Source organism: Dermochelys coriacea, chromosome 5 (genome assembly GCF_009764565.3).
Source record: "Dermochelys coriacea isolate rDerCor1 chromosome 5, rDerCor1.pri.v4, whole genome shotgun sequence".
NCBI lineage: Eukaryota > Metazoa > Chordata > Testudines > Dermochelyidae > Dermochelys > Dermochelys coriacea.
In genome coordinates this window covers 129,890,603-129,918,469 of record NC_050072.1, presented here as the reverse complement: position 1 = coordinate 129,918,469, position 27,867 = coordinate 129,890,603, and the positions used below count along the sequence as shown (strand labels likewise).

The 27,867-nt window shown below is 44.6% G+C and overlaps 1 protein-coding gene and 1 long non-coding RNA gene across 2 annotated transcripts in view; one reads left to right on the top strand and one right to left on the bottom strand.

Moving 5' to 3' along the window:
• Positions 1–241: 241 nt before the first annotated feature.
• On the bottom strand, positions 242–12,439 carry LOC122460145. Its single transcript, XR_006281249.1, has 3 exons — positions 12,310–12,439; positions 3,894–4,007; positions 242–3,028 (listed from the first exon to the last, which is right to left on the bottom strand). It is a non-coding gene; the product is annotated as an uncharacterized LOC122460145 (long non-coding RNA).
• The window catches only part of TMEM175 (transmembrane protein 175), a 52,588-nt gene continuing 36,964 nt past the window's right edge, over positions 12,244–27,867 (top strand). Inside the window, 3 exon segments of the mRNA XM_038403835.2 lie at positions 12,244–12,450; positions 15,076–15,114; positions 23,439–23,536. Of these exon segments, the coding sequence (XP_038259763.1) occupies positions 12,310–12,450; positions 15,076–15,114; positions 23,439–23,536 (278 nt within the window). The 5' untranslated portion in view covers positions 12,244–12,309.

Below are 27,867 nucleotides of genomic sequence, written 5' to 3'. Positions count from 1 at the left end.
CGCTTCCAGAAGCCACATGGAGCAGCCCCCAACCCTGCTCCCCGGTTGGAGCACCAAAGGGAGCCATGATGTGGCTTTGGGGAGCCACATTGAGTGGCCCCTGACCCTGCTCCCCAGCTGGAACGGGGCAAGCCCCAGACCCTGCTCCCCAGCGGGAGCTCGAGGACCGGCTTAAAATGGCTGGCAGGCCGGATTTGGCCCGCCATCTGCCCACCCCTGGGGTGAAGGCTCTGGCTGGGGGTGCTTACCGGAGCTGCCAGGGTCCCTTTTCAATTGGGCATTCCGGTTGAAAACCGGACACCTGGCAACCCTATTCTATGTTTGTCTCAGTAATTTCTGTCTCACCTTAGCTCAGTTTACACCTGTTCTCCAGTTCAGCTCTGCAAGCTCAGTCTAATGAAGTAAAAAACTAATTTCTTCATCCATCACCACCAGCAACAGATTCTGCAGAGAAAATGTTGCCTTCAGTAATACCTGTGTAACCATATAGCTTTAAGTGGGGTGGCAAAGAAATAATGAAGATAGTGTGATTGCACAGGCAATAGTGCTTACAGAATTTAATTCTGCTGATAAACCAACCAGATAAGAATCCACTCCATTTTGCTAGAACTGTGTTTTGCAGGAGTAAAAAGTTGTCCGATCGTATGTGCATTAAATAGAATAGTTATGACTGAATCCACAGATGCAGCACTGAAAATGCACCTTTTTATACTCTCATTTCTCAGATTAGAACTATTCCATACTTATGGTTGAAGCTATTTCCCCAAACATAAACCCAGTTTTCAACTTCCCCCCAAAATAAGTGCCTTTAGATAGTATTTGTGTTTTATTCTACTCAGCTTACACTACCCCAGCCTCAATTCTGAGGCATAAAATTTGCAGAAATATATATTTATAGTTTTAAAATAGCTTATAATTGTATTCAAGTGACCACTTTCCAGTCTTGTAGAACACTAACATATAATTTTTCACTACAAAGAGCCACATATTACATGCTACATAAGAGTTAAACACAAGCTTACAAGAGCTACGGCCATTTACATAAACCTGCAACACCATATGAACAAGTCTCATGGTACCCACCAACTCATCCAATTATAAAAATTCTACTCCAGCACACCGTAACAAAAAGTTTAAATATATTACCAGTATTGTGGCCCCCAGTCAGGACTGGACCCTACCACACACCATACAAAGCAGAATTGACATTCTAATTTAAAAAAAAGATGCAACCAGGGGAACAATGGGAGGGAGAATAAAGACAATATATAAGAACAAACTATTCACTAGGCTAGTTGTGTGCATAACTTCTTATTTCTGACATAATGTTAAGAAACTACTGCTTTACTGCTAAAGGAGACACTCCTTCAAAGTGAGAGTCCCAGCTGCATCACTGGTCTTTGGCCTTTTCTAGGCCTCTGGACATCCCTGGCTTCTTTCCAGCTCTCTTCCCTAGGGACTAGAGGACTGAAGAAATTCCCAGGCACACTGCTCCCCCGGCTGCTCTCTGTTCTATGCAATAGGCTTCACTTGTAACAGAGGTGGGCAAACTACGGCCCACAGGCCACATCTGGCCTAGCCCCTGAGCTTCTGCCCCGGGAGGCTCACCCCCAGTCCGTCCCCTGCTGTCCCCCCCTGCCCCGCAGCCTCACCTCACCGCGGGTGCAATGCTCTGGGTGGGGGGGCTGTGAGCTCCTGGGGCAGCGCAGCTCCAGAGCCTGGCCTGACCCGGTGCTCTGTGCTGCATGGTGGCAGCTGAGGTGTGGCCCGGCTCCAGCCAGGTGGCGCGGCTGTAGCGCCGCCAGCCACCGGTGCTCCAGGCAGCGCGGTAAGGGGGCACGGAGCGGGGGGGCTGGATGGGGCGGCGGGTCCCAGCAGGGCAATCAGGAAGGAGAAGGAGGAAGGGGGTTGGATGGGGCGGCGGGGGGCAGTTAGGGGAGGGAGTACAGGGGCAGTCAGGGGACAGGGAGCGGCGGTGTGTGGATGGGGCAGGGGTCCCATAGTGGCCATCAGGGAACAGGGCAGGTTGGACAGGGCAGGAGTTCTGGGGAAGGGGGGCTGATAGGAGGTGGGGGCCAGGACACAACCCCCTCCCCTAACTGGCCCTCCATACAATTTCCGTAACCCGATGCGGCCCTCAGGCGAAAAAGTTTGCCCGCCCCGACTTATAACCTGTCCCCCTTCCCAACAGGCCTTGCTTGCTCTGTCTCCTGACCTCTAGGAACTAGAACTCTCAGTACTGGTCAGAACTTGGAGCAGGATTGTGCTGGCCTAGGATTACCCTGAAAGGGTCTGTATACCATGGGACTATTAACCTGATCATGGTGCATCTATTCACTATTTTGTATTAATGAATTTTAGAGACTTCTAACATACTTCATATACTCAGAGGCTATGCTTTGCAAAATCTTCCCCTACAGGCTCAGGAATATCTACAGGGCATATCTAGAGGGGGGAGGGATAGCTCAGTGGTTTGAGCATTGGCCTGCTAAACCCACCCTTGTGAGCTCGATCTGTGAGGGGGCCATTTAGGGATCTGGGGCAAAAATTGTGGATTGGTCCTGCTTTGAGCAGGGGGTTGGACTAGATGACCTCCTGAGGTTCCTCCCACCCCTGATAGTCTATGATACAATACACATCCAACTGCAGAATTCCTTTCGACTTCTTTACTTCAGGTAACAGGTTGGTTTGGAAAACTGATGAGGACAGTTGCTCACTCATCAGAATTGATGGTTAATTTACCTGAAGTGTCTTCCAGTACTGCAAGAAAAGGCATTTAGTCCAGCCTTTGCAGGTGCATGAGTCTTTACTATTTCCATGGAGCAAACAGAGCAAGTTGTCCTGGAAACAACTTAATAAAATTTTTAATACTATACGAATGAACATCTCAAACTGATCAGTCTTAACCCTATGCGGTTTTACTCCTGTGTGATCAGTCAAGAGGCAGACAGGAAGCTTCAATTCCTAAGTATCTTCACTCCCACTTTGAGAAGCCTTTTGTTAATCCAATAGTCAGAGACTGGATTTTCTAGAAAAAGATTAAAGGACACTGTCAGTGTCAAATTGGTCCCAAATGTAGGATTTTAAAACTATTACATTTTTTAAAGTTCGAACTTTTTTTTTTAACATTCATACATTATCCTATAGTATTTAAAGCACAAGCTTTGCAGCATTGTTCCTGCACAAGTGTTCAAGTGAAATTGACTGGAAACTAACTGACTGCCCAAGTGAAACTGACATGTTCATGGTCTAATGCAAAAAAAAAAAAAAAAGCAAACAGTGATATGAAATATGGCATGCATGTGAGGTACTTTTTTGCAGCATACATATTAGTTTTAAAATACTGAACTATTAACTAGAGTTGTTTTAGAGCTACTCACTCTGGCCAGTGCTAATTGAAACTTCAGTGAAAACTCCAGCTGAAGTATTAACCAACTCATTCCTCACTTACCTAGCTTAGCCTCCAACCTTTCCAATTTAGAATAGAGAAGGAACTCTGTGAAGCTACTTAAATGTTTACTCAGGCTCATTTGCTTACACAGGAAACTGATGAGACTTTACAATTTAAGCATTAGCTGCAGGAAGCTTTGATGGTGGTGAGTGCCCCTAAAAGAAATGACTTAAGTAAGCTATTGATTATGATCTGCAATAGTCCTCACCACAGCTTACTGGTTATCATACCTATTGCAAAGCAGCTACTTTCTGGAGTTGAAGCATTTCAAAACACCAAAAACAATGCCAGAGGCATTTTAGGATGCACAAAGTAATTCCAAAGTTTGATGTTTGTTTTCATTTTAAGCCATGATTAATTATGTCAAATTATAACAGAAGAATCATCTAAGTGGCTACCTGAAGTGTGCATTGCCCCACTTCTTGCTGCTCTTCCTCCTCACCTTGAGATGACTGATGTGCTTCTCTTCCTTGAGAGCTTTCCGTACCCTATATCTTCCAGCTAATGGTGCCACTTTCTCTCCTTGTAGATATGTGGTTGTCCTTCCTCCATCTCTCTACACAGGAGTATTGTGGTCTATTATACATATATCAAGCTGACATCGTTACTGAACAAAAATGCATAATGGTGATGAGAGAGATTGTGCTTTGCGCACATCGGTGAGATGTTTTTACAATCTTTCCCCTGATGAAGACTATAACAATCTCTGGTATCCCATACTTAAATTACAACTGAGACCAACTAACACACATTGGAGTAACATGCATGCATACACCTGCCATCTGAAGTGCTATTATGAATTAATTCTTATATTTAACACACCTAGAAATGCTGCTACAGCAGTACAATTTATCCATCCTCTAGTCCTGAGATGCTTTGCATGGTTATTTCTTTAGATTAGTGGTTTCCAAACTGTGCTCAGTGGATCACAGATCCCTCACTAGCAGTCCCCAAAGCTGACCTGTCACATGGTGCTCGCTCCCCAAGTTTCCAGCTGTTAAACTGAACTAGCAACACCTAAATATACAACACTATTAATGTCAACCTTTCCATGCAAACATTTGTAGTTGCTAGGATGGTTGTGAAGGGAGGAGGTCTGTAAGGCACTATTAGAATGCATCTCACCCTGTGAGAAAATCTTTCTGATCTGAACAGATGTTTTGCAAGGTGTGGCCTGCATCTTCTATGTCCCATGCAAGGCCAAGCACACTCAGCACTCAAGTAGTATTTGCCAACTCTTGCTATTGTGTTGCATGTCTCATGAAATTTGCCGAAATTGTGTTGCATGTCTCATGAAAAATGGTCCAGCTCCTGGAGTCAATAACTGAAAATGTCTTCTTTCATTTAAATAAAGTGTTTTCCTCTTATAGTTGTGGGGATTTTTTTTCCCAAAAAGGTACTTGTCTGAACCCTTGTCATAAAAATAAAGGGAAGGGTAAACACCTTTAAAATCCCTCCTGGCCAGAGGAAAAACCCTTTCACCTGTAAAGGGTTAAGAAGCTAGGATAACCTCACTGGCACCTGACCACAATGACCAATGAGGAGACAAGATACTTTCAAAGCTGGAGGGAGGGAGAATCAAAGGGTCTGTGTCTGTCTGTGTGATGCTTTTGCCGGGGACTTAGAATGGAGTCTTAGAACTTAGTAAGTAATCTAGCTAGATATGCGTTAGATTATGATTTCTTTAAATCGCTGAGAAAATTAAGCTGTGCTGAATAGAATGGATATTCCTGTCTTTTTGTAACTTAAGGTTTTGCTTAGAGGGGTTCTCTATGTTTTGAATCTAATTACCCTATAAGATATTTACCATCCTGATTTTACAGAGGTGATTATTTTTACCTTTTCTTCTATTAAAATTCTTCTTTTAAGAAATGGAATGCTTTTTTCATTGTTCTTAAGATCCAAGGGTTTGGGTCTGTGGTCACCTATGCAAATTGGTGAGGATTTTTATCAAGCCTTCCCCAGGCAAGGGGGTGCAAGGTTTTGGGGAGGATTTTGTGGGGGAAAGACGTTTCCAAACAACTCTTTCCCAGTAACCAGTCAAACACGGAAGCGGAAGTCCAAGGGCAAAGGGTAAAATAGTTTGTACCTTGGGGAAGTTTTAACCTAAGCTGGTAAAAGTAAGCTTTGGAGGTTTTCATGCAGGTCCCCACATCTGTACCCTAGAGTTCAGAGTGGGGAAGGAACCTTGACATGGTGGCAGAGCAGTGGGATCAACTTGAAATCATTTTGAGATTTTTTTGAACCAGAAGCACAGATTTGAAAAGGAAATATTTTTTTTTCCTTTGGGCTACTGGAAAGCAGGTTAAACTGAAAGCAGTTAGAGGGTTTTTTTTTTCTCTGCTTTGGGGCCAGAGCAGAGACAAAAAGGCACTGTCTTTTGTGAGCTGGAGTTTTCTCTATCTAAAGGCAGGATAGTTAACCTCCTGCAGGGAAATTCACAAGTCTTCACAGACCTGAAGTTTTTTTTTAACCTAAGAGCAACTAGAGGGGTTTTCTGCCTATTTGCCTGGAGCCAAAAGTGTTAGGGGTTTTTTTAAAATTTTTCTGTATGCTGACAATCACTATAGGTATCCTATTACAGCACAGCAAAACTTTACAAGCCAAGTTTTGTTTGTTTTATTTCTAACCCTCGGGTGTAAAGTTAGTAAAAAGCAGAGAGGTAAAGATGACAGAAACCAAGACACAACACAAACTGGAGTTAGCCAGAATGGAGGCAGCGAAAGATGCAGAACAACACCAAGCGGCTGCCCATAGGAGAGCAATGGAGGCCAAGGACAAAGAACTGGAGGAGAAGGAAAGAGAGGAAGCATGTGGAGGAGGAGAAGGAAAAAGAGAGGACGCATGCACTGGAGATGGAGAAGGCAAAGACTCAGCAGAAGATACCTACAAACCCTAGCAATCGTTCTCCAGGTACCACTTCCCATCCCAGAAAGTTCCCCACCTACAAGGCAGGCGATGATACTGAGGCCTTCTTAGAAAACTTCGAAAGGACCTGCCTTGGGTACAGCATCTCTACAGACCAATACATGGTAGAGCTGAGGCCACAGCTCAGTGGACCCTTAGCTGCGGTGGTGGCTGAAATGCCTAAGGAACACATGAAGAAGCATGAACTGTTTAAAACCAAGGCGAGAGTCAGAATGGGGCTAACCTCCGAGCATTCCCTTCGGCGATTCAGAGCCCTAAAGTGTAAACCAGACGTGTCATTTACCAGAAATGCCTATCACATTGTGAAACATTGGGATGCCTGGATATCAGGAGCAAGTGTTAAATTTCCAGAAGATTTGCAGTTCCTAATGCAAATGGAGCAGTTCTTAGAGGGTGTTCCTGAGGAAATAGAAAGATACATCCTAGATAGGAAGCCCAAAACTGTAATCGAGGCAGGGGAGATTGGAGCCAAATGGGTGGAGGTGGCAGAAAAGAAAAAAAACTGGTTGCAGTTGGAGCAGATACCAGAAGGGACAACCTCAGACCACCCGCTACTACCGGGGGCAGCCAAAGACCCCACCTACCCCCCAAGGAACCCTCCAGCCACCTTATCGTCCCGCCACACCGTTCTCCAGCAACCCACCTCGCCCCAGTGACCCGTCAGCTGGACGATGTTTTAAATGTAACAAGCCGGGGCATGTAAAGGCCAACTGCCCCAAGAACCCCAAACCGCTTACAATTCATTGCAACGGAATCACCCCAGAGGTCCTCAGGCCCAGATACCTCCCAGATACCCTTGGAGCGGAGGGAAACTGTGAGTGTGGATGGGAAGAAGGTCACTGCGTGGAGGGACACCAGAGCACAAGTGTGGGCTATCCATGCTTCCTTAGTGGACCCCAATTTAATCAACCCAGAGATCCAAGTGACAATTTAACCCTTCAAGTCCATCTCTTTCAATTTGCCTACAGCCAAGTTGCCTGTCCAGTACAAGGCCTGGTCAGGAACGTGGACTTTTGCAGACTATGATGATTATCCCATCCCAGGCTGTTGGGGGAAGACTTGGCCAATAATGTGAAGTCAGCCAAGAGGGTGGGAATGGTCACCCGCAGCCAGACTAAACCAGCCGTCATGCCTAGCGCTGTTCTGGAAACTTCTACCAGGACCTAGTCAGAAGTGATGGACCCGGACCCCAGGCCAATGTCTGCAACAGCAGAAGTGGATCCAGTCCCAGAGACCCAGACAGAGCCAGTCCCAGAACCGGCACCGGCGGAACAACCAGCATGAGACCCATTGCCAGCACTGAATCCAGTACTTGCAACCCCAGCACCAGAGGGCCCCACCGAACCTGAACCAGCAACAGCTGATAACCCTACACAAGAGGCTCAGCTGAAGTCTGAACCCCAACACAGTGTACCAGCGGAGAGCAGTTCACAGTCAACGGAAACTGCCCCATCCCCTACATCACTTCCAGAAGGACCAAGCATAGGTCCACAATCCAATGAGGAACTGATGTCTCCAGCATCAAGGGAACAGTTCCAGGCTGAACAGGAAATAGATGAAAGCCTCCAGAGAGCTTGGACAGCAGCATGGAGCAACCCACCACCTCTCAGCTCTTCTAATCGATCCAGGTTTGTTGTAGAAAGAGGACTTTTATACAAGGAAACTCTTTCTGGTGGACACCAGGAAGACTGGCATCCTCAGAGACAGTTAGTAGTTCCAACTAAGTACCGGGTCAAGCTCTTGAGCTTAGCCCACGATCATCCTAGTGGCCATGCTGGGGTGAACAGGACCAAAGACCGGTTGGGGAGGTCATTCCACTGGGAGGGAATGGGCAAGGATGTTTCTACCTATGTCCGGTCTTGTGAGGTATGCCAAAAAGTGGGAAAACCCCAAGACCAGGTCAAAGCCCCTCTCCAGCCACTCCCCATCATTGAAGTTCCATTTCAGCGAGTAGCTGTGGATATTCTGGGTCCTTTTCCAAAAAAGATACCAAGAGGAAAGCAGTACATACTGATTTTCATGGATTTTGCCACCCGATGGCCAGAAGCAGTAGCTCTAAGCAACACCAGGGCTAAAAGTGTGTGCCAGGCACTAGCAGACATTTTTGCCAGGGTAGGTTGGCCCTCCGACATCCTCACAGATGCAGGAACTAATTTCCTGGCAGGAACTATGGAAAGCCTTTGGGAAGCTCCTGGGGTAAATCACTTGGTTGCCACTCCTTACCACCATCAAACAAATGGCATGGTGGAGAAGTTTAATGGAACTCTGGGGGCCATGATATGTAAATTCGTAAATGAGCACTCCAATGATTGGGACCTAGTGTTGCAGCAGTTGCTCTTCCCCTACAGAGCTGTACCACATCCTAGTTTAGGATTTTCACCATTTGAACTGGTATATGGCCATGAGGTTAAGGGGCCATTACAGTTTGTGAAGCAGCAATTGGAGGGATTTACACCTTCTCCAGGAACTAACATTCTGGACTTTGTAACCAACCTACAAAATACCCTCCGAACTTCTCTAGCCCTTGCTAAAGAAAACCTACAGGATGCTCAAAGAGCAAAAAGCCTGGTATGATGAACATGCCAGAGAGCGTTCCTTCAAAGTAGGAGACCAGCTTATGGTCTTAAAGGCACTCCAGGCCCATAAAATGGAAGCATTGTGGGAAGGGCCATTCATTGTCCAGGAGCGCCTGGGAGCTGTTAATTACTTCATAGCATCCCCCACCTCCAACCGAAAGCCTAAGGTATACCATATTAATTCTCTAAAGCCCTATTATTCCAGAGAATGAAAAGTTTGTCAGTTTCCAGCCCAGGGAGGAGATGACGCTGAGTGGCCTGAAGGTGTCTACTATGAAGGGAAAAGCACTGGTGGTGTGGAAGAGGTGAACCTCTCCATGACCCTTGGGCGTATGCAGTGACAGCAGATCCAGGAGCTGTGCAGTAGCTACACGCTGACGTTCGCAGCTACCCCAGGACTGACTGAACGGGCATAACACTCCATTGACACAGGTAATGCTCACCCAATTAAAGTCCAACCTTACCAGACTTTAGCTCCTCAAGCTAAAACTGCTATAGAATGGGAGATCCAGGATATGTTACAGATGTGTGTAATCTGCCCCTCTGGCAGTGCATGGGCATCTCCAGTGGTTCTAGTTCCCGAACCAGATGGGGAGATACGTTTTTGTGTGGACTACCGTAAGCTAAATGCTGTGACTCGCCCAGACAACTATCCAATGTCATGCACAGATGAACTATTAGAGAAACTGGGTTGGGCCCAGTTCATCTCTACCTTGGACTTAACCAAGGGGTACTGGCAGGTACTGCTAGATGAATCTGCCAAGGAAAGGCCAGCCTTCACCACACATGTCGGACTGTATGAATTTAATGTACTCCCTTTCGGGCTGCGGAATGCACCCACCACCTACCAAAGACTTGTAGATGGTCTCCTAGCGGGATTAGGAGAATATGTAGTCGCCTACCTTGACCATGTGGCCATATTTTCGGATTCCTGGGCAGAACACCTGGAACATCTACAAAAAGTCTTTGAGCGCATAAGGGAGGCAGGACTAACTGTTAAGGCTAAGAAGTGTCAAATAGGCCTAAACAGAGTGACTTACCTTGGACATCAGGTGGGTCAAGGAATTATCAACCCCCTACAGGCCAAAGTGGATGCTATCCAAAAGTGGCCTGTCCCAAAGTCTAAGAAACAGGTTCAATCCTTCTTAGGCTTCGCCGGTTATTACATTATTACATATTATTATTATTTGTACCGCAATACAGCCAAATCGCCGCCCCACTGACAGACCTAACCAAAAAAGAAACAGCCAAATGCCATTCAGTGGACCAAAGAGTGTCAGAAGGCCTTTAACCAGCTTAAAGCAACACTCATGTCTGACCCTGTACTAAAGGCCCCAGACTTTGATAAACCATTCCTAGTTACCATAGGTGCGTCCGAGTGTGGTGTGGGAGCAGTTTTAATGCAGGAAGGACCGGATCAAGAATTCCACCATGTAGTGTTTCTCAGCAAAACACTGAGAGGGAAAGTAACTGGTCAGTCAGTGAAAAAGAATGTTATGCCATTATCTACGCTCTGGAAAAGCTACACCCATAAGTTTGGGGACGGCTTTTCCACCTGCAAACCAACCATGCTGTGCTACAGTGACTTCATACCACCACGGGAAATAACAAAAAACTTATTCAGTGGAGTTTAGCTCTCCAAGATTTTGATTTCGACATCCAACACATCTCAGGAGCTTTTAACGAAGTGGCTGATGCACTCTCCCGTGAAAGTTTCCTAGAATCAGCTGATTAAAATCGTCCTTGAGATGTGGAAAATATTGTGAATCTTTATATACTTGGTAGTATATTTAGAGGTGCATGTGTCTTATTAACTCTGTTTTTTCCTAACGCTCCAGGAGGAAATCCCAGCCAGTGTTTCACCCTATCTGTGATTTGGGGGGGGCATCATAAAAATAAAGGGAAGGGTAAACACCTTTAAAATTCCTCCTGGCCAGAGGAAAAACCCTTTCACCTGTAAAGGGTTAAGAAACTAGGATAACCTCGCTGGCACCCGACCACAATGACCAATGAGGAGACGAGATACTTTCAAAGCTGGAGGGGGGGAGAAACAAAGGGTCGGGATCTGTCTGTGTGATGCTTTTGCCGGGGACAGACCAGGAATGGAGTCTTAGAACTTAGTAAGTAATCTAGCTAGATATGCGTTAGATTATGATTTCTTTAAATCGCTGAGAAAATTAAGCTGTGCTGAGTAGAATGGATATTCCTGTCTTTGTGTCTTTTTGTAACTTAAGGTTTTGCCTAGAGGGGTTCTCTATGTTTTGAATCTAATTACCCTGTAAGGTATTTAAAATCCTGATTTTACAGAGGTGATTCTTTTTACATTTTCTTCTATTAAAATTCTTCTTGTATGAAATGGAATGCTTTTTTCATTGTTCTTAAGATCCAAGGGTTTGGGTCTGTGGTCACCTACGCAAATTGGTGAGGGTTTTTATCAAGCCTTCCCCAGGCAGGGGGGGTGCAAGGTTTTGGGGAGGATTTTGGGGGGAAAGACGTTTCCAAACAACTCTTTCCCAGTAACCAGTCAAACACAGAAGCGGAAGTCCAAGGGCAAAGGGTAAAATAGTTTGTACCTTGGGGAAGTTTTAACCTAAGCTGGTAAAAGTAAGCTTAGGAGGTTTTCATGCAGGTCCCCACATCTGTACCCTAGAGTTCAGAGTGGGGAAGGAACCTTGACAACCCTAACTGTTGAAAAATCAGAAGACCCCAAAATGTATTATTACTCTTAAAACTTCTGATTGGGGTGGCTCATGGTTTTGGAATGCCTGGAGGCTGGCCAGCGGGCAAACTCCATTCACACAGGCACGTTCCAGTGGGTGATGCTGGGTGGACCCAGATGCTGAGAGAGACACAACCTCAGGACTACGGACACAGATGTCCACAGACATGTGAAAGATGAGGCATCCCCTAAGGGAAGACCACCCTCATGCAGAACTTCTCAGAAACCTCCCTAGACCCCGCTATGCTTGTACAGACCCCCATCCCTCAGACCCATCTCGGCCTGTTCCAGCCCCCACCTCCCAGAGCCGCAGCTCTGCCTGTTCTGACCCCTCCGATCCACCCCGCTGACCCCCTGAGAGCCAGCGCTGCCTGTTTCATCCCCCAACCTCCCGAGATCCAGCTCTGCCCAAACCCACCCCTCGGCCGCCTCGCCGCTTCCCTTGCCCACGCTCTGCGGGTGACTCCGCGGAGCAGGGGCAGGGGCGGGCGCGGCCGGCGGGGGGGGGGCGGGCGCGGCCGGCGGGGGGGGGCGGTCCTTCAGCCCTTAGGGGCCGCGCTTATATCACTCCCCTCCCCCACCCCAGTCTTCCAGTCTCCCGTGGGCGGCGGGACGCGGCTCCGGCCGCTGCCCACATGTCCGCGCTGCGGCCCCAGGCAGAGGGGGAGGCGGCGCCGGGGCCCCCGCGGCTCAGCGAGGAGCTGGGCCGCACCCAGGCCTCCACCCGGCTCCTGGCCTATAGCGACGCGCTGCTCTCCATCATCGCCACCGTCATGGTGCGTGAGTGCGACCGGGGCCCACGCGGCGCCCCCTTACTGCCTAGAGTGACCCCCGGCCCCAGCCGCCCGCCCGGACTGACCCCCGGCCCCACCCCCTCCAGCCGCCCGCCCGCCCGCCCGCCCGGACTGACCCCCGGCCCCACCCCCTCCAGCCGCCCGCCCGCCCGCCCGGACTGACCCCCGGCCCCACCCCCTCCAGCCGCCCGCCCGCCCGCCCGGACTGACCCCCGGCCCCACCCCCTCCAGCCGCCCGCCCGCCCGCCCGGACTGACCCCCGGCCCCACCCCCTCCAGCCCCCCGCCCGCCCGCCCGCCCGGACTGACCCCCGGCCCCACCCCTCCAGCCGCCCGCCCGCCCGCCCGGACTGACCCCCGGCCCCACCCCCTCCACCGCCCGCCCGCCCGCCCGGACTGACCCCCGGCCCCACCCCCTCCAGCCCTCCGCCCGCCCGCCCGGACTGACCCCCGGCCCCACCCCCCTCCGCCCGCCCAGAGTGACCCACCCCCCAGAGTGCCCCAAGTGCCCCCAGCATCTGCTCCCCTTTGCTCCCACCCCTGCAGACTACCCTCACCCCCTTGTCTTTGCTCCCACCCCTTTGAGCCCCTATCTCCTGGAATCCTTTCTCTTATTTGGCCTCACCCCCTTGGACCTTCACCCTGTTTCACTGCCCCCTCATGCTCTTATCTATCCCCACTCCACCTTGAGTCCCCAATCCCTTATCCCCCCCCAACCACCCACCTTTCACCCTCTCCATTGTCCTCTAGGAAGGAGCATCTTGAATAGTGTTCCTCTTTAAGCCACTGTCCAGGTGTGGGTTTAGAGCAAAAAGAGGCCCCAAGCTCTTCACAGTGTATTATTTTTATTGCATTAGCACCCAGCGGCTCCTGTCAGGATTGTAATAAATTCTGCATACATGTTAAAGAGGCTTGGAGACAAAAATACATACTTGTCTCAGTGAAAAACCACTCATTCTTGCCTACTTCACTGTGGTCTATTGGTGGTAGTAGAAACTTTCAATAAGTTCAGTAAGATGCTTTACGCTCCCATGCCTGCCAGTGTCTTCCAAAGACTGTCCTATTGGACAGTATCAAATGCTTTTCTGTTGTCCTGCATTATAGTGGCTCTGGTGAGGCATTCAGTTTGGTAGAGTAGTCTTTCCACCAGTATTTAATGCCATCACCCTGAGTGAGGACTCTGTCATCATGATCTCTTTCTATGAGTGCAGGGAAGATATTTTGGTAAGGAGTCTGACCACTGTGAACATATCTTTTGTATTATTACTTTTTTTAATAGTTCTCATGTTCCATACATTTTGTCCTTATATATTTCCTCGTCTTGTCTAGTCTGCCTTTGAATCTTTCTGCTCAGTTCCTTGTATTTTCTCCTATGTTCTTTCATTTTCAACCTATTCTCTTTTACTATGCGTTGTTTTTCCACCTCCTCAAACACCTTCTTTGTTAACAATGGTGCGCTCCAATGCTGACTTTTTGGAATGTGTACTTTGGTAGTTTTGAGCATAATAGTTTTCATTTTATTCTAGAGTTCATTGGGGTTGTTCTCCTCTTCCACTTGTGCCAATGCCTCAAAACCATTGTGGACAGAAGTTGGATCATTTTTGTTGATTCTGGTCAAGTCCAAATGCAGGGATGCAGGGGACCTAATGAAAATCCTATCTTTTTTAGTTTTAATTTTATGTTTGAAGATAACAGTTGGTGGTCTGACTTGCAGTCGGGAAAGTCTTTGTCCATTGGCGACTATCTCCAACATCACTTTATCATTACATAGTCAGTTTGGTTCTTTGTCACACCATCAGGTGACCTCCATGTATATAAACATCTAGGACATAGAGTGAAGATGGGGTTTGTAATGACCAGGCGATTAGAACAACAGAATTAAGTAAACTCCTTCTTTTCTCATTTTGTGAACCCAGACTACTGTTTTCCATTACTACTTTATGAGAATGCTGAGCAGGTGCCACTATAATACAAATAACTTCCAACTTTTTGTATTATTGTCTTTCTGTTAGAGATAGAAAGCAACACATCAGGTCAGTTCATGGTGTTGCAAAATTAATACCAGTATTGGAATTTTTAAATACCAATAGTGCTTATAGGCATTTGGATTTAAAGTACTGTAGTATTCAGTTTTAATTTTTTTAAAAAATATTTGTATTAATACAAAATTTTACATTTCACTGGAAGTAGGATTGGTTAAAATAATGACACCACCCTGAATTTTAATAGCCACTTAAATGTCTTAGACATCACATCCATTTCAAACCTTACCACTTTTAGTGAGACATATGAGACTTCATTGAAACCTGAAGTAATTGGAATTAAAGCAAGCAACTTAAAAGTTATGCAAATTTTTTTCACATCAACAAATTTAAGTAATAGTTGCTTTATGAAGACAAGTAAGCTTTATCCCTACTTTGCAGGAAATAAATATATGTATTCCATCAGCAGTCAGTAAATCACTCATCTTGCGAGTCATTATATCATTTCATATGAACATCTTCTATCTGTCGTTTTAAATATTTTTGGTATGATGAAGCTTACTTTCTAGTAGAGTAGAAAGAGAGGCTTATATATTCCATCCAATAATGGGATTTTCTTATTTCAGATTTTGCCTGTGGCCCACACAAAGATACATCCAGATCAGGTATCGTATATTTAGTATATTGTTACATGTTGATTCTGTCTCTTTGAGTGTTAGGATGACATTGCAATTTTACTTCCAGGTTCTGTTGTTTTTTTTCCCAGTTAAGACGTTACAAAACCTTAAATAAAACTAAAACCAATAGTTCATTCTCTAATGGGTGAATTATTGAACTGGAGCTGAGGGGACTGAAGTACTAAAGACTTGGTTCATTAGAAAAAAACATGATTGCTTTATAGATAGAATCATTAGATTATCTAGTCTGGCCTCCTGTATAACACAGGCCATAGAATTTCACTTTGTCACCTCTGTATTGAGCCCAATAACTTGTCTGACTAAAACATCTTCCAGAAAGACATCCAGTCTTGATTTGAAGACATTAAGAGATGGAGAATCTGCCTGTATAATGCAAGTTGGAAGATATTTTAGAAGCTGTTTATTTTCCCCAACATTATCAATCAGTTTAATGGTTAATGTAATCTGTTACCCACACAAAATTCTATGTTATTTTCACAGTCTAGGATCACCCACCTTTACCCAGTTCCTAGGGCTCAATGCGTAACCCTGTTAATTTAGGCACCCACCCTTACCCTTCCGTGGGCTCAGGGCATAACCTTGCACTCTGCAGGTTTGTGGGGTCTTTTACCAGTGAAAGAGCCTTATGCAGTAATATCCTACTTAACCTCTATTTATTAACGTTACTAAAACAGAATGCACACACTAAACATACAATGATCACCACTCCCAATAAGGCAGATGAACTTTTCTTAATGGCCAATCAGGATCAGGTAATCTGGGGGACTCCAGTTTCTGCATGGTATGGTTGGCACGGTGTTGAGGTCTGGCAACTGATCTTGGGGCTGTGTCCTGGAGTTGGTTCTCAAGAACTTCCTTTTGGACCCCAGTTTATATAGTGAAACTTGAGTCCTGCTTAGCTATACCTTAATCAATTGTTTTACTAAAATTTTACTAACCAATCCTAACTTACTGTAACAAAATTCTCTAACCAATCTTACCCCACCACCTGAATTGATTTACACCTAGCAAAATTAATTATGTAACAGAAACAATCAAAGAATCAGACAGAGATCATGCAGACAAAGAATAGAGAAGTGGGGACCATAAAGACAAAACAATAAGGAAATGAGGTTTTTACAACCACAACTATTGGTAAACGATTGCTTTGCCAGACAGAATGCTATCAAACTACGTTTTCTTTAACCACCTTAAGATCTGTTTCTTTATTGGATGATGGTGGGTACTGTTAGGACAGGATCGCCTTCTTAATAGTCCAATATTACATTGTTTTAATATAATTTAGATGGAATGTGAGGATGTGGCTTTTTGCTGCTTAGCTCATGGCTGCTGACCTCCTAATATGGCTGCAGACAAAGGCCTTAGGCCTTACAGTATGGCTACAGGAAAAGGCCTTATCCTTACAAATCAAAATAATTTCAAAAGAAATGGGCGAGACTAAAGAAAATACAATACTAAAGTGGTGAATTCAGTTAAATATATACCAAAGACACGTGGTTTAAAAAAAAGTAGGAAATCAAAGACATTCAGTACTGGACTATTTAGATAGCACATATGAAGGTTCATGGAAATATCTTTATTTTTATGCTCTTTAGCTGAGGATATAAACTTCCAACTAAGCCACTCTGGATAACATATTCTCTTATTCTATGGGTGGAGTTGTATCTCTTTCATACAAACGTTTACTTCCAGACACAGCTTAATACCAGGAGTAGTCCCACTGAAATCAGAGCACGAAGCCTTAAAATCTAGTAGTAAGCGCTTGCGGGATTGAATCTTAGTATAGTTCAAAATAGGATACTGTCAAGGTTCCTTCCCCATGCTGAACTCTAGGGTACAGATGTGGGGACCCGCATGAAAACCTCCTAAGCTTACTTTTACCAGCTTAGGTTAAAACTTCCCCAAGGTACAAACTATTTTACCCTTTGCCCTTGGACTTCCACTTTGCCACCACCAAACGTTCAACTGGGCTTACTGGGAAAAAGTTGTTTGGGAACGTCTTTCCCCAAAAAATCTTCACCAAAACCTTGCACTCCCCTGCCTGGGGAAGGCTTGATAAAAATCCTCACCAATTTGCATAGGTGACCACAGACCCAAAACCTTGGATCTTAAGAACAATTGAAAAAAAAAAAAGCATTCAATTTCCTACAAGAAGAATTTTAATAGAAGAAAAGGTAAAAAGAATAACCTCTGTAATATCAGGATGGTAAATACCTTACAGGGTAATTAGATTTAAAACATAGAGAATCCCTCTAGGCAAAACCTTAAGTTACAAGAAAGACACAAAGACAAGAATATTCGTTCTATTCAGCACAGTCTAATTTCTCAGCCATTTAAAGAAATCATAATCTAATGCATATCTAGCTAAATTACTTACTAAGTTCTAAGACTCCATTCCTGTTCTGTCCCCGGCAAAAGCATCACACAGACAGTCACCCCTTTGTTTCTCCCTCCCTCCAATTTTGAAAATATCTTGTCTCCTCATTGGGGTCAGGTGCCAGCGAGGTTATCTTTAGCTTCTTAACCCTTTACAGGTGAAAGGATTTTTCCTCTGGCCAGGAGGGATTTTAAAGGTGTTTACCCTTCCCTTTATATTTATGACAGATACCAAATTAGTGTTGTCCCTTGTTTTCTCTGTAGAGAGCAGGTAGGGCAGGGATCTCAAACACGGGGTTCTTTCGTGCGGCCCGCCAAGCTTCCCGCGCCAACCCCCCACCCCCGTGCTCCCCTCTGCCTACCCTGTGGTGCTGCGTGCCCACGCCATTCCCTGAAGCAGCCAGAACCATGCCTCTGCGGCCCCGGAGGGGGGACGGGCAGAGGTCTCCCTGCATTACTCTCACTTCCAGGCACCACCCCCCGCAGCTCCCATTGGCTGGGAATGGGGAACTGCGGCCAATGGGAGCTTCGGAGGAGGTACCTAGAGGAGCAGCAAGAGCAACACACGGAGCCTTGTGCCCCCATCCCCAGGGAGCCTGCCCTAGTCCTGGTGCACGCCACTCCCACCCCGGAGCTGCTCTAAGTAAGCGGCGCCAAGCCGGAGCCCGCACCCTGAACTCCTGCACCTCACCCCCTGCCGCACCCCAACCCCTTGCCCAGAGCCTCCTGCCACACCCTGCATCCTGACCCCCGCCGCACCCTTCACCCCTCCTGCACCCCACACTCCAACTCCCTGCCCTGAGCTCCCTGCCGTATCCTGCACGCTTCCTGCACCTCAACTCCCTGCCCTGAGCTCCCGCCACACCCCTCCGGCACCCCCTGGGGGCAGGGTTGGGATGGGGACTTCGGGGAAGAGGCGGGGCAGTGGCAGGGCCTCATTGAAGGGGTGGAGTGGGGGTGGGGCCAGGGACAGCAAGGGTGGGGTGTCAGTGATGCAGCCCTCTGGGCAATGCACTAGTCCTCATGTGACCATCGTCGTCATTTGAGTTTGAGACCCCTGAGGTAGGGAGTATTGCCCATGATTATAGTGTAAAAAGTTTTCCCTAGTGGAATTACTTCTCAGGTACCCTCCATTGGGCTAGAATAGGAGGATTTGTATTTCAAAAGGAGTGCTCTTCCATGTTTTGCTAATGGAGACATCTATAAAAATAACCATTTATCCTTTAAATACGTGTATAATTTCACTTATTAATATTAATATCATTATATCAGTGTCACCAGTCTCATGAGCAGAGTTATGTATCTGCATGATTGTTGGTGGGATAAGGTGCTTAGTATGAAAAGCATATTAATTGCAGAATATCTAAGGACTACAGTTGGCAAATAGACTTGGCACATATCCTTTTGTAGTAGATTCATAGAGTCATAGATACTAAGGTCAGAAGGGACCATTCTGATCATCTAGTCCGACCTCCTGCACAACGCAGGCCACAGAATCTCACCCACCCACTCCTACGAAAAACCTCACCTATGTCTGAGCTATTGAAGTCCTCAAATCGTGGTTTAAAGACTTCAAGGAGCAGAGAAGCCTCCCTCAAGTCAACCATGCCCCATGCTACAGAGGAAGGCGAAAAACCTCCAGGGCCTCTCCAATCTGCCCTGGAGGAAAATTCCTTCCCAACCCCAAATATGGCGATCAGCTAAACCCTGAGCATATGGGCAAGATTCACAAGCCAGATACTACAGAAAATTCTTTCCTGGGTAACTCAGAACTTTTGAGATGGAATAATTTCAATCCAGTAGGCTTATACTTTTCACCATACTATACCTTTTTATGTAAATATCTCCAATATAGATTGTACAGAATTTGCAGTTAATGTCCCCCTTTTGTACAAATCTGTTTTTGGGATGAAACAAATTATGACAGCAAAACAAAGTTGAGCTTAACATTTATTAAGTGATATCTTCAGTTAGATCTTTCTTTAGCCTGAAATTAGATCATTGCAAGCAGACCCTTGTGTCTGCACGAAGCTTTAAGCCAAGAAACAGGTTCTCTGAGGTAAGATAATGCAAGTAGATTGATACCTAACCATTGGATGCCTAGTCAGAAAAAACTTAAGGCTAAATGTAAATAGTTATTGATGTAAAGATGATTTTTCAGATAACAAATCTATGACTTTAGAGTGAATCTCTTAAGAAGATCTGCAAGATGTATTTGTATTAAAGAAAAGGTTAACTACGTTCTTTCCGTATAAGTTAAGATAATTTAATGGAAGGCATTCTGACACTGACGTCCCAAGGTAAAGTGCAGTGCCTGTCACTGTGTTTGATTCTATACCTGTTCAGGTCAGTGGGAGGGTTGCCATTGACTTCAGCATGCTGAGTCAGGATTAGATCCATAATTACAAGTAGAATAGCGCCACAGATGAGAAAGCACATGACAGGGCAACTAATATGTCAAAGGATATTTTGTTCGCTGGAGGGCTTAGTAAAGTTAGCTATAGAACTCACCACTTAAAAGAAAGGGAGAGAATACAGGTCTATGTTTATCAAAAGGATAGGTTAAAGACATTAAATTATGTAAGATAATGGGAATGCAAAGTAATAGAATAGGATATCTACTAATGCAGAAAAAAATGGACTTAATAGATGCAGTTGTCAAAGTGGCTGGAAAAGGAAATACTGCAATTGTAAAGCCTTAAAATTCCCAAGGGAAAAATCTCCTCCCCTCCCCCAGGAGGGTACTATCCTTCAAGACAGGAAGAATTTTAAGGCTCCAGGACTGCAGAAGAGTCAGCTGTAGATCAACAGGCCCAAATTCCTCCCCTTCACTGATGTGAATATCAATAAACTATTAAGTCAGCAGAGTTCTGCCAGATTTATAGAATTGTAGCAAAGAGCAAGATTTGGCCTTAAGTATAAGTAGAAGGAAACCAAGTTTTAGTTTTTTGTGGAAGTAGAGATATAGCTGCTAAATCAGTTCTTGGACTTTGAATACTAGAGTTTAGGTTGTTAATTAACATTTCCTTGGTTGAGAAAATGATTTGCCCTTACATCAGATTGTTTGGTCTTCTGTTCTCCTGTACAGAGCAGTGAGCAAATAAGGCCTAGCCATTCAGATTGCAAAGACATATTTAGCATTTTATTGTATTTAGATTAGAGAGCTCAAAATTGAACCATAATGAAAACAGACCTTCTGTGCAGTGTCTGCATCCTCAAACTTTTACAGCAAGAACCATATTTTAATAAAGATTGTCTTATGACACTTCCCCTCCCACTCAGCCACACTATATTCCTTAGCCAACTGCAGCAAATTACTTCTATTGAAGATGCATTAAATAATTTAACTGGCAAAATATATGTAGGAAATAAGGTAGAGGAACCAGCAATACATGACCAGCAGGTTCTGGGGTCCACATTTGACAGTTTGGGGGACTCTGGCCTCTTGCATCCTGATCTCATCTTCCTTCACATACTGGAATCAAGTCACTGAAAGCAAACATGTCTAAGGCTTCTGAAGAATGCCTGCACGAAATTCCAGCTTTGGGAAGTTTTGAATGGGGATGTTTGCTGGTCAAGACCTCTCAGAAATGCAGTGTCATGTTATGTCACGTCACAGTGACCAAAGGCATCATGGTCTAGTGAATCAGATATTAGGCTGGAAGTCAGGAGACCTAGAACCTATTCTCAGTTCTGTTACTGCCTTTCCATACCTGTCTCCTTTCCTACCCTTTATCTTGTCTATTTAGACCAGGGACGGGCAAACTTTTTGGCCTGAGGGCCACATCGGGTTTCTGAAATTGTATGGAGGGCCGGTTAAGGGAGGCTGTGCCTTCCCAAACAGCCAGGCATGGCCTGGCCCCCACCCCCTATCCGACCCCCCCTACTTCTCGCCCCCTGACGGCCCCCCCCGGGACTCCTGCCCCATCCAACACTCCTCCCATTCCCTGACTGCCCCTGGGACCCCCTGCCCCATCCACCCCCGGACCCCCCGCCCCTAACTGCCTCCCGCTGTCCCATACAGCCCCTCCTCTCCTTCCTGCCTCCATTCAACCCCTCTGTTCCCCACCCTCTGACAACCCCCCCCAAACTTCCCTGCCCTCTATCCAACCCCCCCCCCCCGCCCCCTTACCACGCTGCCTGAAGCACTGGTGGTTGGCAGCGTGGCTGTGCTGCGCAGCACAGAGCACCAGGTCAGGCCAGGCTCTGCAGCCCCGCTGCCCAGAGCATTGCGCTGCACGACAGCATGGCAGCGGGGGAGGAGTCGGGGGCGAGCCTCGCCGGACAGGATGGTCCCACGGACCAGAGTTTGCCCACCTCTGATTTAGACTAACTCTGCCAGGGACTCTCTCATTATGTCTCCATATAGTGTACTGGCACCATAAGGATTACTGAAATAATGATGGCGGTATGTGAAGTTGAAGTAGTTCTGCAGTAGTTAAGAAATTGGTGGATGTAAGGCTCAACCCATATCTTTTCACATGTCACAGAGGTAATGATGATATAGCAACGAGTAAAGTGACAAGGTGTTGCCATGCAGAGCTTGTGTTCCAAGTTAAACACAAAGTTTATAACAGCAGAGAGATGCTTATCACTATGTATCCATCCTATTAGTTATCTTTTATCATTATGTTCCTATTATGCCTCTGGCGTTTAGGGTAGCAACGAAGCTCCTCGACTCCTGTCTGATTCTGGCAAGCCTTTCAATGGTTCCCCAGCTGTGCCCCAGGTTTTTCAGCTCTGCTTCCACAGCTCTTCACCATGTTATTTTTGGGCAGCCTTATTTTTGCTTGCCTTCAGATGTCCATCTTATTGCTACTCTGGTGATGGAATCATTTTCCATCTGAAGAACATGACTGATCCATCTCCAGCGCCTCCTGGCAATGAGGGTGCTCAGATCCTCTTAGCTGCACTGTGTCAATAGATCTTGGTTTGAGATTATTCTGGGCCAAAAGATACGGAGGTATTTTTCTGAGGCAGGTTGTATGGAATGAAGACAGTTTGGACATGTCATACTTTCTCATTCCCCAGCATTCTGCACTATAAAGTAGTGTTGAAAGAACGCAGCTCTCATAAATCTTGAGTTTGGTTTTGGTGTTGTATTTTGATGATTTCCAGACAGTTATCTTTCAGGATTTTTTAAAAAGCTAATCCTATAAATTAAAATGTGGTAGCAATGTCCCGAATGACAGTTTAGATGTCAGTAAAACAAGCCATTTCTGTAGCTCTTAACAGTTTCACTGCACTCAGAAACTGTAATCTAAGTAATTCTCAAAATCCTAATGATATCTTCAATTCAGCTAACAAATATCTGTTTCATTAAATCAGTGTAGGGTCATCTTAGCACAGGTAATACCAGGCTCTTGTATAGCACTTTTCACAGTAGAACTCAAAGTGCATTATGAAGATAATTATCATTGTCCTTTCATAGATGTGGAAATGGAGGCACAGAGAGGTGTAGTAATTTACAAAGGATACACAATAGGCCAGCTTGATTAATAGTTGCGCTTCTTTAACTGTGAACACAAGTGATTGTCTTGCCCCTTAAAAGTGAGCAGTACCAAAACCCTCCACGTTTGTTTAGCAATGGTTCCTATTTTTATTTGGCAAACCACAGCCTGGCACATCTTATGCAGTCATCTAGGTAATTGGAGCAGATATTCCAGAAGGCTTACAAGTGTCTGATAAGCACACTACTCTGTTTTGTGGTACTGTATGGATGATATATCAGAAAATGGAAATGGTTGGAAGAAATCAGTATTTTAGCAGGCAAGACGTTCTCAAAAATTTATTCTGCACTGTGAAGCTATGACTTGTTTACAGATGTTGCTGGCGATTTTAGAATGTAACATTCCTCATGTCTATATTTTGCAATGATGTGCTTTTTCTATTAATAACACTGTATTTTATTTCAGAAATTAGGTGAAAGTATTCAACAGCTTCTACTAATGAAAATTGCAGTCTACCTGATGACTTTTTTAATAGTAACAGTGGCTTGGGCAGCACATATAAGGTATGAAAAGGGGGAACATTTTTTTGTCTAATTCCTTCTAGGAAGTTAAAGCAAGATTAGTTTAGTGGAAGTGAGTGACCAGAGATGCTATGTCATGTTTTTCTGGAAATTTGCCCTGAGAGTCCTGATAGAAAGAATGTTTTGATTATAGCCAAAGAGGATTAAAGTATTTGATATTAAGCCATCTTTTTGTAATGTTTTTTAAAGCTACAGAAAACATAAGATAAGAGATGTTTGGGAAATTTCTTTTAGATAATATTGGCAGAAGGTACAAACATTCATTGTACAATATCACCAACAGGTCTGACCTACCACAGTAGCAGCAAAGTAAAGTAAAATAAATACTGTATCTTTAAAGTCAAGCTATTTTGGATTTGTAGACTGTAAAATATACAAGTTGTTCCATTAAGAATATAATTTCTAACATATATAGTTAGAGGAATTCAAACAGCGGAATTGGTCTAGAGCTTACATTTATCCTTTCCAATGCATACAACATTACTTCTCTCCCCAACAGCATTTTCTTTAAAACTGAGTGAGAAATTGGTGAATCTGCATTTTATAGGGGGTACAGACTGTGCCCCTTCCCAGCATGCTTTGTTAAAAGGAAATTGGCAAGGAAGACTTTCCCCTGTCGTCTCTTTCTTTTCCATTCCACCCCAACTATCTGAGCTTCTTTTCTAATTGAGAGCAGGTTAGCTGGAATTTATTTCCTAATTTGTCTAAACAAAACCAGTTTGCTTTGATTTGGCACTCTTCAAGATAAAGAAGAACCATAACCGACTTTTTTTTTTCCTTCAAGTCTCGAACAGGTTGGGAGGAGAATATAACTACCTTTTGTCCTATTTTTCCCTGAGGCTTTCCTAATTTCTCAGTGATGTACTGTAAATATGTACAGTAACTAAGTAGCAGTGAGAATAACTTGATTCAGCTGCTTTTTTTTCTAGTGATATTAGCTTAGTGAAATAACTGCAGTTTATCTTACTTGAGGCTTTGATACCATCATAAATGGCACTTTTTGAATGCATATGAAAAGTAAAACTTATTACTAAACCTCTTTAGAGTATCTTTTAGGAAGGCTACAAAATGAATAATATGTGGGTGAAGAAAAAATGGGTTGAATAAATATCTAATTTCTCAAATTGTGAGATGCTAAAATTTTCCCTTTCAAATAGAGAAACGTAACAAGATTTGATTGCCTATGGCTCATCTGTAATACTTTGCCTATAAAATGACTACTACAGAATGCTTTGTTGGGCATTTTTTCCAATGCCATATCTTTATTTAAACCAGCCATTTTAATCTAGTCATGACGAATATATGTAAATTCTTGAAAAAAAAATTTGAGAAAATAGTTAAGGAGATAGAGGTAGATGGTAATTGGGATAAAATACAAAATAGTTTTACAAAAGGTAGATCGTGGCAGACCAACCTGATCTCTTTTTTTGAGAAGATAACTGATTTTTTAGACAAAGGAAATGCAGTAGATCTAATCTTCCTGATTTCAATAAGTCATTTGATACAGTTCCACAGGAGAAATTATTAGTTAAATTGGAGAATATGGGATTAATACGAGAATTGAAAGGTGGGTGAGGTGCTGCTTAAAGGGGAGACTGCAGTGAGTAGTACTGAAAGGTAAGCTGTCACACTGGAGGGAGGTTACTAGTGGAGTTCCTCAGGGATTGGTCTTGGAACTAGTCTTATTTATGTGCCAAGGTCAGTAATAAAGATGTTAAAGTGGGATTGTGCTAATAAAATTTGTGAATTACATAAAGTTGGGAGGTATTGCCCACACAGAGGAGGATCTGAATATCATACAAGACTATTTGGATGACCTTGAAAACTGAAATAATAGAAATGGGATGAAATTGTATAGTTCAAAGGGCAAGGTTATGCTCTTAGGAACTAACAACAAGAAGTTTTGCTATAAACTGGAAACTTACCAGTTGGAAACAGAGGAGGAGAAAGACCTGGTTGTATTGGTTGATCACAGGATGACTGAGCTGCCACTGTGATGCAGCTGTGAAAAAGGATTATGCAGTCCTAAGACACATCAGACGAGGAATTTCCAGTAGAGACAGAGAAGTGTTAGTACCATTATACCAGGCACTGGTGAGACTTCACCTGGAATGCTTTGGGCAATTCTGGTCTCCCATGTTTAAGAAACATGAATTAAAACTGGAACAGGTGCAGAGAAGGGCTACTAGGATGAATGGAGAACCTACTTTATGGGAGGAGACTTAAGGGGTTTAGCTTGTTTAGCCTAACCAAACAAAGGCTGACAGAAGATATGATTGCTCTCTATAAATACATCAGAGAGGGAGAGGAGTTATTTAAGTTAAGGGCCAATTCTGCCACAAGAACAAATGGCTATAAACTGGCCATCAACAAATTTAGACTTGAAATTAAGACAAAGGTTTCTAACCATCAGACGAGTGAAGTTCTGCAACAGCCTCCCAAGGGGAACAGTGGGGGCAAAAAACCTAACTGGTTTCAACACTGAATTTTATGGAGGGGATGGTATAGTATGATTGCCTACTGCAGCGTGTGGCGCATCTGCTAGTAGCAAAAATCCCCAACAGACTGAGATGGGACACGAGACAGCGAGGGCTCTGAGTTACTGCAGTGAATTCTTTCCCAGGTGTCTGGCTGATGGGTCTCGCCCACACGCTCAGGGTCTAACTGATCGCTGTATTTGGGGTCCAGAAAGAATTTTCCCCCAGGTCAGACTTGTAGAGACCTAGATTTTTTTTTTTTTTGCCTTTCTCTGCAGCATGGGGCATGGATCACCTGCTGACATGACTTAGAGTAAATGGTGGATTCTCTGGAAGTCTTTAAATCATCATTTGAGGACGTCAGTAGCTCAGCTAGAGGTTAGGGGTCTGTTACAGGAGTGAGGCTGTAGGCTGCAATGAGTAGGAGGTCAGATTAGATGACCATGATGGTCCATTCTGGCCTTTAAGTCTATGAGTCTATAATGTTTTCTTTAACTCTTTTTTTCTGGGTATTGAATTAATGGCTGCCTTGACTGAATGTTTTAAACAGATGAACATAGTCTTAAGCTTGCGCTTGGTCAGTAGTTTATTCTACATGCAGAGAGGAAGGGAAAGAAAGACAAAGGGGGAGGGAGGAAAGGAGATTGAAGGAGAAACGCTCCCCTAGTTTGGAGGAACACTGGCAGTGGCTGCTCAGGAGAAGGAAATGAACTTGGGAGTCCTGTCTGCTAGCCCTGAAGAGCACCAGCAGAGATTGTAGGTGGGGGAGAAATAACACATCTCTGAGCTGCATGCTTAGCTTTCCTTGTGCTCATGCACTTTTGAGGGAGCGGTAGTCATGTCAGTGACCTAGTGTCTAGCTATCTTTTTAAGACTCTCTTATAAGCAAAACATACCTTCCACCTTTGTGTAAACTGTGCTGGCTAAAATGTTTTTTTCAGCATCCACCTTTCATAGCGACCTCAGATTGTGACATGTCTCTGGAGGACCGGTTGCGATATAGCCTTTCTTGCCTCTGGTGTGACAAATTAACTCCTTAAAGTTGTCAAAGGACATATCTATATTAATGGAGGCCCTGATCCTTGAAAGATTTAAGCAAGCGCATAACTTCACATACATGGGTAGCTACATTGATTGCATTGTGACTATTCCTGTGAATAAAATTAAGCATGTGCATAAATCTTTGCAATTGTGGAATCCAAAAAGTCTCATTTGAAGTTAAGAAATTTACAGATGCCTTCTTCCTTCCCCAGAGGGGGAGGGAGCATTAAAGTGCTTTCTGTGGCACTAATGATTATAGGTAACACCTCTTGGAGCAGACTGTATTAAGGCACATAGATGAACATGATTTGTTGGGGAAGAATCAACATGGCTTTTGTGAAGGGAAATCATGCCTCACCAGTCTACTAGAATTCTTTGAAGGGGTTAACAAGAATGTGGACAAGGGTGATCCAGTGGACACAGTGTCCTTAGACTTTCAGAAAGTCTTTGACCAGGTCCCTCACCAAAGGCTTACCAAAGTAAGCAGTCATGATATAAGAGGGAAGGTCCTCTCATGGATCAGTATGGTTAAAAGACAGAAAACCAAAGGGAAGGGATAGATGGTCAGGTTTGAGTGTAGAGAGGTAAATAATGGTGTCCCCCAAGTCCTGTACTGGGACAGTGCTATTCAATATATTAATAAATGATCTGGAAAAAGGGGTAAACAGTGAGGTGGCAAATTTGCAGATGATGCAAAACTACTCAAGATAATTAAGTCCAAAGCAGACTGTGAAGAGTTACAAAGGGATCTCACAAAACTGGGTGACTTGGCAACAAAATGGCAGATGAAAGTCA